Genomic DNA, 12,208 nt, shown 5'->3' with positions numbered 1-12,208 from the left:
CAATAAACCGTGTGCTGGTTTTTAGGAATCCAAATAAGACAACTGGAATTAATTAGCAATTTATTTATTATTATTATTTTGACAGAATATTATTATTATGACAGAATATGCTAATCAATGACTTTAAGATAGTTAACTCCACATCAGCTACATAAATTAATCAACTAACCATTCAGAAACGTCTTGTTGCATTCAACCTGTTGTCACTTCTTCTTCAGTCTCTCTGTCATTTTCCTGACTCCGGTTTAAACATAAAAGGCTGTAATTGGAGCTGCTAACATGAGTTCTTGAAACTCCGCCCTCTTCTGGGAGCAGCTCATTTGCATTTAAAGGGACACACACAAAAACTGAGCATTTTTGCTCACCCTCAAAAAGTGACAAATTTAACATGCTATAAAAATGATCTGTGGGGTATTTTGAGATAAAACTTCACATACACACTCTGGGGACACCAGAGACTTGTTTTACATCTTGTAAAAGTGGCATTATATGACCCCTTTAAGCAATGAGATATTAATTTATATAAACTCATGTCCAAACACAAGTGAACAGAAAAAAAGGTCAAGAAATAGATTAATTTAGTTGACTACAATACTGTGCAGAATAAATGCTGCATACTGTATATGGCTTAAGAAGAATTTGCAAGTACATCAGAAAAAGATGTGCATGTAAACAAGGTCAATGTGCAGCTTTAATTTGTGTATTTACTCACTAGGGAGAGGACTACATTTCTGCTCTACTGTTCTACAGTCGTCCCGTGATATTTTACTAACAATCCATGATGCAACTAGTGACCTAAAGCACACTGTCAAAACCTCTTTCCTGAAACAACACAAACATTAAAAGATATAAAGCCATCCACTAACATACTCATAAAGGCCATACAATACAATTCAAAAGTTTGGGGTCAGTTCGATTTTTAAAAAAATAAATGAATACTTTTATTCAGCATGGACGCATTAAATTGATCAAAAAGACAGTAAAGACATTTACAATGTGACAAAAGATTTCTATTTCAAATAAATGCTGTTCTTCTTTTGAACTTTAACTATTTCCACACAAATATTAAGCAGCACAACTGTTTTCAACGTTGATAATAGTCAAAAATGTTTCTTGAGCAGCAAATCAGCATATTAGAATGATTTCTGAAGGATCATGTGACACTGAAGACTGGAGTAATGATGCTGAAAATTCAGCTTTGATCACAGGAATAAATTACATTTTATAATATAATCAAACAGAAAACATGTATTTTAAATTGTAAAAATATTTCTCAAAAATTACTGTTTTATCAAATAAACACAGTCTTCGTGAGCAAAAGAGTCTTCTTTCAAAAACATTTAAAAATCTTTTCAACCCCAAACTTTTGAATGGTAGTGTATGTCATGTAAAACCTCTATATATACACATGTGCACGTCTGTATGATGGGTGCCAAATTAAGGTGGTCCAATTGAATTTTGTGAGTTTTGGGTGCATGGATCAAGACCTGTCATCATGACTGATAGAGATGCATGTAGAAGAACAGAAGACGCAGCATGAAAGGATGAGCAAATTAACAAGTGAGTAAAAACAAGCCTAGACAGCTCGAGATTCCGAGCAAAAATATTTCAAAACGCCTCACATCCTGTTTAAGAGTATTTGATGTGAACACACTGCTTGTGCACTAACAGGAATTGTAATCAGATTGTAATAATTTAAGGGGACCTATTATGCTGCTTTTCAGATGTAATATAAGTCTCTGGTGTCCCCAGAATGTGTCTGTGAAGTTTCAGCTCAAAATACCCCACAGATCATTTATTATAGCTTGTCAAATTTGACGCTATTTGGGTGTGAGCAAAAACATGCAGTTTTTTTGTGTGTGTCCCTTTAAATGCAAATGAGCTGCTCGGCTTGCTTTCCAGAAGAGGGCGGAGCTTTAACAGCTTGTGCTTCGGTTGCTCAACAACAACAAAGCTGGAGAATCTCACGCAGCCAAAATGAGGATTGTCAGTAACGGTGTTCAGCCTTACATTGTTCAAACCGGAGTCGACACTGATGGAGAGACTCAGGAAGAAGTTACAACTTTTAGAATGCAACTGGATGTTTCTGAATGGTTAATGGATAAATTTATGTAGTTGCTGTGGAGTTGATTTAACTCATCGACTAGCACGTGCCGTCATGTTAATCTTTTGCGCAAAACCCGTATGGACGCCCGCTATACATAGCGTACCTGTTTGCCAAACAGAGCCATACACACCAGGCTAAAGTTTATGATTGCTATAAAATGCTGTGAATGGTCTAAAAATTGTTCCAAAATATCGCTCGGACAAAAACTCTCCTTTTTTAGCAATTGAGCTTGCCAGGGTCAACTTGCAGGCTATCCAAGCTAACGAGACTCTAAATAGTGTTCTGTGCTCGTCTATGCAGCCAACGACAGAAGAGTTATCATGCTTTGCTCCAACTTTTGCTATGGTGTTAGAATTGGTACACTGTTTTTGCTTGCGAAAACAAAATGGCGGCGCCGTGGGTGGAAATGTGCAGATTAAGGGGCGATAATATTATAATAAGATCCCCTTCCTACGTCACAAGGGGAGCGAAATCTAAACGATTCGTTTTTTCACATGCTTGCAGAGAAAGGCTTACCAAAACAAAGTTACTGGGTTGTCTTTTTTCACATTTTCTGGGTTGGTACATGCACCAGAAACCCGATTATAGCACTTAAACACGGAAAAGGTTAGATTTTCATGATAATAATAATTTAATTTAATTTAATAATAATAATTAATATTAATAATTATAATAATAATAACAACTAAAAATAATCATTTTGGCCTCAAGATCAAAACTTTCACAAAGAAAATTGCAACAGTGACTTTCCAAATAACTTTGAGCATGCAGTAAAAAAAAAAAAAATCCTGAATGTTTTGGAGTGTGTTGAAGACCTGTCACAATACCTTAAAAATACATTGGCTCATAAAGCAAGAGTGAGAAAGAGCGAGAGCAGAGTACACACACTCTTACATTATTTGAGTTTGAAGTCGTAGTGCGTTTGCGCAGGGAAAAACGCTGCCGGCTTTGCTGAGACAGATTCCGAAGGGACTGTCGACCACGAGAAGCAAAACTTCTCAGCGGTGAGATGGCCCTCTCAAACCTTCCCACTCGTTCTTCATCCTCCTCTTCGTCTATTACTCCCTCATGCTCCAGAGTGCCTGACATCAACTCCACCGCCTCTTGCAACGAGCGACGCATGTTGCCCATCCAGCCCGACACTTGTGTCTGCACCTCGGAGAGTTTATTACCCAGGAACTGCATCTTGTTTTACCCCAAATGACAAAGTATGTTGGGAAAGTCAGTGGTATCTGGTGGAACGCGACTCGATCAGTGGGAATAAATCCCAGATATGAGGTCTAGGGGGCGTTATAGCCAAAACACACTGGCATCTCTGTAGGCATCTTGACCTGTAAACCAAACTGCGTTTATGCCGATCACAGAAAGCGCTTCAGGTTGTCTATCAATCCTTAATGCCCTTCCAGAATGTTCCTCCACAAAACACACGTGTCAATTCATTCTGTGGTTGATCTCATGTGAAATCTTCCTGTTTGGCTGCAGTAGAAACACAAATGAGGAGAAAAAGTCTTCAGACATCCAATATTGAACTCCAGTGAGCACTTGTTCTTGTGCACTTCTCCCAGATCCCAATGGAAAAACATAGCAGTACTCCGGCAAGCCCACCTCTTATGCTTGTTCCGCTGCAGGTATGAACAGGTACCGGAAACAGGCACAGCCCTCAAATGAGTGACAACATCCCAGCTCAGAGAAACAGAGAGAAAGGGGGAAGGGATGAAAGCTGATCGAGGAAAATCATTTGTCACTGCATTTGTAAGTAATAAAATATAGAAGGACAGAAAGAGAAAACAGGAAAGAGTTTTATGGGAACCTTTCTGTACCTGTGAACTTTGGAAGAGAAATACTAAACTACAGAATCCTTATGCAAACTACGGCTGAATCAGGTGCTTTGTACTTCACTGTGCATTAGTTTGACTATTTGTCATGACTAACAGGCTGTGTTTGTCTAATTTAACCCATAGCTTGTGTGTGCAATAGACTATTCAGCTTTTCACCCTGTACACTCTAAAAATGCTGGGTTAAAAATAACCTAAGTTGGGTTTAAAATTGACAAACCCAGCAGTTGAGTTAAATGTTTGCCCAACATGCTGGGCAGTTTTATTTAACCCAACTATTGTATAAAAATGACTATATGGCTGGCTTAAAATAAACCCAAAATAGGTTGGAAATTCAAAATCAGACACATAATTACTAGAGGCAACAATACTACTCAAAAGGTGAATATTTATTAATAAGCAATTAATAAATGTTTATTGTTTAATTATTATTCAGTAAACTTATTAATACATTTGACCGCTGGGTTTATCAATTTTCAACCCAACTTGGGTTGTTTTTAACCCAGCATTTTTAGAGTAATACATGCTATCCTTGGTTGGGAGATATCATTATGAAGCATGGCGTTAGTTTTCAATGTTACGCTGATGATACTCAGCTCTATATTTCTTCACGCCCTGATGAAACATACAATACACAAAATTAACGGAATGCATAGTTGATTTAAAAAACTGGATGATTAGAAATTTCCTACTACTTAATTCTGAAACAAACAAACAAACAAACAAACAAACAAAAAAACAGAGGACCAAAGACATCTGCACATAATAAGCTAGAATACTGTCTAACACTTGATGGATGTTCTGTCAAGTCTTTGTCGTCAGTTAGGAACCTGGGTGTGCTCTTTGATACCAATCCTTCATTTGAAAGCCACATTTCTAGCATCTGTAAAACCGCATTTTTCCATCTTAAAAATATATCTAAATTAAGACATATGCTCTCAATGACAAATGCGGAACAGTTCATGTGTTCATGACCTCAAGGCTAGATTATTGTAATGCTCTACTGGGTGGTTGCCCTGCACGCTTAATAAACAAACTCCAGCTGGTCCAAAATGTAGCAGCTAGAGTTATTACTAGAATCAGGAAGAATGATCATATTAGCCCGGTTCTGTCAACACCACATTGGTTCCCGATTAAACATTGCATACATTTTAAAATCTTGCTAATTTCTTATAAAGCACTAAATGGTTTAGATCCCCAGTACTTGAGCGAGCTCTTAATGCATTATAGTTCTTCATGTCTTTTGCAATCTCAAAATTCTGGCCAGTTGATAATATCTAGAATATCAAAATCAACCACAGACGGTAGATCCTTTTCCTATTTAAGGCTGATTTATACTTCTGCATCAAGTCAAGTCGTCACCTTTATTTATATAGCGCTTTTTACAATGTAGATTGTGTCAAAGCAGTTTTACATTGATAACTGGTACATTATTTGGCTGCACAGCAGCTCTTAAAGAATAGTGTCAATGCAGGCTGATCAAAGCACTGTTGAATATCAAATGTCAAGTGTCCCCAACTAAGCAAGCCAAAGGCGACAGCGGCAAGGAACCCAAACTCCAACAGGTGACATCAGGTGGCAGACAAGTGGCAAATAGGTGTCAAAATGGAGAAAAAAGTAGGTTTTTGGGTAGGACAAACTCAAATTAAACAAATCATTTCAATCAAATTAATTTTTGTATTTTGAACTTTTTTTCTTTTGAGTTCACGGAACTGACCAATTTTAAGTAATCTGAATTGTTGCACTGTTTTGAGTTTTATGAACTTGTTTCTTTTAATTTAGACAAACTTAAATTTACCTAAAACTGGGCTATTTCCCAGCATGCTTTGCCATGGCACTCGAAAGGGAGAATAAATGCTAAAATTAAGTGTTATATAAAGATTTTTAATGTTTTTGCAAGATTGATGTTCAGTAGGAGATTTAGTAGTGTTTCATGCTTTGCTATGCTAATTAAGAAAAGTACCCCAATCCTAGTATTCTACAACAAAAACAACACTCACCAGTCACACTACACTGAAGCATACTAAAGGATAGAATAGAGGAGTTCAGTAGTACAGCACAAGTAACTACAACACATTCTAACTCTAGGTAAGCTGAACACTGTTCAACAGAAGTGAAATACAGACGTTTCCTCAGGCGAATAAAAACTTCTCCAGAAACAGATCCACTTGACACAACTGAGAATCATACTTCCTAGCCATTTACTGTTGAACAGCTGAATGGCTTCTTTAGAATGGCATTTCATTAAATCCTTTCACAACAGCTGAAGAGGTGGAAAGTTTAAACATACCACACTGAATTTCAAAGCAATTTAAGACCAGGAAGCAGGAAAACATCCTCTTATGTTTTAATATTACTTTACTAAGGAACTGACAGAACAATTTTCACCTGGCAGATGATAAAACAGTCAAATAAAATCCTATCAACCCTTGAAGAACTTAATAATATTCAGAGTGCTTAATTAGCCAGAACACCCTAGCAACTGAACATTTTATAAAATATAATATATATATTTTATAAAATTTTATTCCTATTTTTAAAAGAACAGATTTATTAAACAGTTAACAAGAGTAAATACACCAAAGGAGGAGATGGAGGTATGTCAAAAATTCCATACATGCACACATTTTCTCTCCTTTTGCTGGTGTAAACCATTGCATGAACACACAGTAAGACCCGAGCGAGTCTTAGGATACATTTAAATGACAATGATGTACTAAAATGGAAATGAAAATGACTAAAAACGCTGTATTCTGCTGCCAGGCCAGTAGTTGGCGATATCATTTTGTAAAGAAACACCAGGCACCACACATGACGTCACCGTTTTCACAAATTCACGTTTTTTACACTACAAACTTGCACTCTGAAACCTGTTTTAAAAAGTTAACATTTTCAGGCCCCCAAAACACTGTTGTCGTGTAAATGAACGGCCAAAACACATAAAAAGTTTACAGTTTTCAGTTGAAAAAGGCCCCATATTAGATTCAAAGTGGCAATCAAAAAACAAAATAAAATATTTAAATCATTCTGCATCACTGCAAATTTGCTATTTGTTTCAAACATTTTGAAGATTAATCTTCAGGATTATTTTTGACATGTTTTGCATATGAAAGGAATAAACGTCATGTAAATGATGCAGATCATTTACATGAAGATCGGAGAAGAAAAAATCCCCTGCCTGTAACCAAACATTTCACAATATCAAACGCAAGTTCAACTCCCTAAACCATAATTAGTGCTGCTTACTAAACTCAAATTATAGCTCAAATTCAGTGTATCTCCAGGTGAAAGTAATGGCTACATTACTTTAAGGAAGTGATTATGTTGCTGTGATTACATTGGTGCGCATGTAAACAGAATATTGTGAATGATGTAATTCTGATCATAATTAGAGTAACCATAATCACAGTTAAATATGTGGAGTACTGCTGTTTGATTGCACTATACAGTGAGGCAAGTATACAATTTAATCGCCAGGGAATATTTTGCATTTGAAGCAGATAAATAAAAACAGCAGCAACAAACAGGCCTACTGCATTTGAATTGAACATTTTGTGTTGCTGTGTACAAGAGAATAGTGACAAAATGACTGTAAAACAACTATATTTCTTAGTGAATAATTAGAATAATGACAAGGAACATGCAAACACAATTGAAGGGGTTCCCCATGTCATCCTAATAATAATAAAATATGGATTAATTGCAATAATCAGTCATAACATATTGGTGTACTGTACAGGTAATCAAAGCCAATGTCTGTATAATCTGATGCAAAATGTTACTGTACAGTTTGACAGTGGATAGGTGTTGTTTGAAAATTCCATAAGCCTGACTCAAAGACAAACGTCATGTAAGAATAAACACATCTATACCCACACACACACACACACACACACACACCCAACACAAAACCATCGACTGCGGTGACATCACTCTATGCCGTCATAAGACACCATTGGGAAATTCCAACATGACAATCAATGGAAACAAAGGCCCTGCCCTGAAGAAGCTGGTCAGCCCCACAAGAGGAACAGCAACAGAACAAGGTTTCTATTACCCTGCCTGTAAGCTCAGTGCAGATTATGGGCCAGATCTAATAAACAGGGCAAATAAGCGTGAGAGCTCAATTCCAAAAAAAACACAGATGTGAGTGAAAACTTCTGCTCGTGATCTACTGAGGCCACGCAAATTAAAGAACGCAGATGCAGCCGGATCATTTCCATAATGACCAACGCAATCAAGAGCAGCGCAAACTAGCGTCTGGTTTTTGGGGTGGTAAATAATGGCGCAAATACCAGTAAACTGACTAGCGCAAACCTTAGTAAATCACTTTGCATGATTCATTTAAAGACCCCCTGTGGTGAAAATCAAGTTTTTAATGTTGTTTATATGTCTATGTGGTGTTTTTAATATGATTTAAGACAAACCATATGCAAATTCATAAGTCAACACCATTGCTGAGTATTTTCTCTTTAAAACTGCAGTGATCTAAAGACAGTCTCAAACCCACGCTTTGAAATTGCTGGTGTTTGTGATGTCAAAAATACTCTTATTATTATTCATAATTATAAACATCTCGACAAGTTTTTTGACTTTTATGCATTGGACATTAAACATCTTGAAAATTGGAGTATTTTATAATATTGATCTCGGCACCATTTGATAAAAGCAATAAGTCATGTATTAAAGTAATCATGGTTAAGGGAGTTTAGACTCTGTTTTACCTCATAAGAACACCCTTTTACCTGAGGTAAAATCAATGTAATGTAAAATCCCTTAGAGTAAATCATAAATAAGGAACTGCCATTGGTCTCACCTCGTCAGATTGTGTTTCAGGCACCAGCAGATCCTCTGGTTTGGACTCAGTTTCCTCCTCAGATAAAGATGTCCGCTCTCTGCTCTCTGTGTGTTTATAGGAAGAGTTCTGTGGACTGGAAGCTTCAGGTTCAAGTCCGATCAGGTCACCCACATTTACCTGATCTCCGTGTGGTTCTTGGGATCCAGAATCATTGGACTTTGATTCTGGCTGTAGATTGTAGTCAGGAGCAGCGAGAGGTTCTCTGGATGGAGACGGTGTTGAGGAACGTCTCGCCCCGGTTCCCCATCTTCGTGGTTTCACTGAAAAGTCGTCGTAAAGCACTTCGGTGAGTTGAGGTGAGACGGCGGAGACGAGAGTCGGAGACACTGCCGGTTCCTCCGTGTTAAATGATATTAAATCATAACTCGTAGGAACTTCCCCTCGCAATCTCTCTACTGATTTACACGCTTCCATCTCCATCTCTTTCTTCAGTCTTTCTCCTTCCTGTCTCAGTCTTTCTTCTTCTTCTTTTTGTCTCTGTTCTTCCATTCTTTTTCTTTCTTCAGTTTCTCTCTCTTTCCTTATTCTCTCCATTTCTCGCTCTTTTCTCAGTCTTTCTTCCTCTTTCTGTCTCTCCATCACCTGAATTCTTCGTCTCTCTTCTTCCATCTCTCTCTCTTTCTTTAACCGCTCTTCTTTTTCTCGTTCCTGTTTCAATCTTTCCTCCTCCTTCAGTCTCTCTTTTTCTATTTCTTTTTCTTTCCTTATTCTCTCCATTTCTCTTTCTTTTCTCATTTTTTCTTCTTCTTTCTGTCTCTCTAACTCCTGAATTCTTCTTCTTTCTTCTTCCATTTCTCTCTCTTTCTTTAACCGCTCTTCTTTTTCTCGTTCCTGTCTCAATCTTTCCTCCTCTTTTAGTCTCTTCTCTTCCATTTCTCTCTCTTTCTTTAACTGCTCTTCTTTTTCTCGTTCCTGTCTCAATCTTTCCTCCTCTTTCAGTCTCTTCTCTTCCATTTCTTTTTCTTTCCTTATTCTCTCCATTTCTCTTTCTTTTCTCAGTCTTTCTTCCTCTTTCTGTCTCTCTAACATCTGAATTCTTCTTCTCTCTTCTTCTATTTTTCTCTCTTTCTTTAACCGCTCTTCTTTTTCTCGTTCCTGTCTCAATCTTTCCTCCTCTTTCAGTCTCTTCTCTTCCATTTCTCTCTCTTTCTTTAACTGCTCTTCTTTTTCTCGTTCCTGTCTCAATCTTTCCTCCTCTTTCAGTCTCTTCTCTTCCATTTCTCTCTCTTTCTTTAACCGCTCTTCTTTTTCTCGTTCCTGTCTCAATCTTTCCTCCTCTTTCAGTCTCTCCTCTTCCATTTCTCTCTCTTTCTTTAATCGCTCTTCTTTTTCTCGTTCCTGTCTAAGTCTCTCCATCTCCTGAATTCTTCGTCTTTCTTCTTCCATTTCTTTTTCTTTCCTTATTCTCTCCATTTCTTTCTCTTTCCTCATTCTTTCTTCCTCTTTCTGTCTCTCCATATCCTGAATTCTTTGTCTTTCTTCTTCCATTTCTTTTTCTTTCCTTTTTCTCTCCATTTCTTGCTCTTTTCTCAGTCTTTCTTCCTCTTTCTGTCTCTCTATCTCTTGAATTCTTCTTCTCTCTTCTTCCATTTCTCTCTCTTTCTTTAACCGCTCTTCTTTCTCTCTTTCCTGTCTCAATCTTTCCTCCTCCTTTAGTCTCTCTTCTTCATTTCTTTTTCTTTCCTTATTCTCTCCATTTCTTGCTCTTTTCTCAGTCTTTCTTCTTCTTTCTGTCTCTTAATCTCCTGAACTCTTCGTCTCTCTTCTTCCAGTTCTCTCTCTTTCTTTAACCGCTCTTCTTTTTCTCGTTCCTGTCTCAGTCTTTCCTCCTCTTTCTGTCTCTCCATCTCCTGAATTCTTCTCCTCTCTTCTTCCATTTGTTTTTCTTTCCTTATTCTCTCCATTTCTTGTTCTTTTCTCATTCTTTCTTCCTCTTTCTGTCTCTCCAACTCCTGAATTCTTCTTCTCTCTTCTTCCATTTCTTTCTCTTTCTTTAGTTTCTCCTGTCTCAGTCGTTCCTCCTCTCTCTGTTTCTCTTTTTCTTCTTCAATCCTCCTTTTCTCCTCTTCGATCTGTCTCTCTCTTTCTAACCTCTCTTGCTCTCGTTGTTTCTCCCTTTCCTTTTCGGCCTGTCTCCTCCTCTCCTCCTCTTTTCTTTCTTCTTCAAGTCTTCTCTTCCATTCTTCCTCTTGCTTTTTTCTTTCTTCCATCTGCCTTTGTTTTTCCTCTTCTTGTTTCCTCTCTTCCTCTTGCTGTTTCTGAATTTCTTTTGCCTTCCTCTCCTCCTCCAAAAGTCTTTCCTTTTCCTGCTGCTGTCGTTCTTTCTCTAACTGCTCATCTTTTCTCTGTTTTTCTTCTTCTTCCTTTTGCTTTTTCTCTGCATCTATGCTTATCCCAACTCTTCGGTAAAAAGGAACAGCGACATAGTTCTCTTTGTCCTCTTCAACTTCATCATCTTCCTTTTCTTCTGCATTCTCCACACCAGAGTTCTTGATTTCTGTTGTATGTGGTGGTTTGTCCTTCTCTGTTGATGAATCTGCAGGTCTTTCAGATGATCTCTCATTCGTCTTCTCAAATGGTGGACTGCAAATATAAGAGTTTGGAAATATGTTACAGCTTTGAAAGTAAGGACAACATAAGGCCAGAAACAGATGTAAATATGCATACTTAACATTCCTGCCAACATTTTAATTGCCCCACTACAAAATAATCAAAATAATGAGTAATCAACAATATCTGTGTTAGTCAGATAGATATCAGTGTAGAAAACATCACATGTAAACATAGCAGAAAACCAAGCGTTTGAGTTTGCAAAACAGCTACACGATTCTAAACTGCAAATCACTTTTTATGCTTAGAATAGAGATGACAATTCAAAAGAAAAATGTTTATTTCAGTGATTTACAAAACCTAAATGTTAGGCTACTAAATGAAATAACATGTAATTTACTAGCGGTTCTGACAAAATGTTCTTTGCTTCAGACTGTTTTAAATACGCAAACAAAAAGTAGGAAGTATGTGAAACAAAATATGGAAATGTGCATGGAAAAATGTAAATTGACATTCGAAACATTAGGCTACTAATGTGTCAATTATTTATTTAAAAGTTTTAAAGCATTAGCATTTTTGAATGAATATATTGGTATATACAGTGCTTAACAAATGTAGTAGACCACCTGTCATAATAAAGTGAAAACACAAATATTTTAGGAATCTGTCAAAAAGTTGTTTAAAACTAAAAAATGTATTGTCATTTATTAGGCAAATAACAAACTGAAACAACTAAATAGTCTTTATTCATACATAATAAAAAAAAATATATATATTTATTTTATTTTTATTTTGTATGGCCGTTTTTGGCCTTGATAACAGCTTGCATTCTTGCTGGCATTGTTTTAATGTACTTTT

At 36.9% G+C, this 12,208-nt stretch overlaps 1 protein-coding gene across 1 annotated transcript in view; it reads right to left on the bottom strand.

Annotated features, from left to right (window-relative positions):
• tnks1bp1 (tankyrase 1 binding protein 1) overlaps positions 1-12,208 on the bottom strand; it is a 31,687-nt gene that overhangs the window by 12,967 nt on the left and 6,512 nt on the right. The window contains 2 exon segments of the mRNA XM_051892732.1: positions 8,759-10,464; positions 10,467-11,383. Of these exon segments, the coding sequence (XP_051748692.1) occupies positions 8,759-10,464; positions 10,467-11,383 (2,623 nt within the window).

Source organism: Ctenopharyngodon idella, chromosome 5 (genome assembly GCF_019924925.1).
Source record: "Ctenopharyngodon idella isolate HZGC_01 chromosome 5, HZGC01, whole genome shotgun sequence".
Taxonomy (NCBI): domain Eukaryota; kingdom Metazoa; phylum Chordata; class Actinopteri; order Cypriniformes; family Xenocyprididae; genus Ctenopharyngodon; species Ctenopharyngodon idella.
Note: the sequence above shows the minus strand (reverse complement) of the source record. Positions and strands in the feature narration are given on the sequence as shown.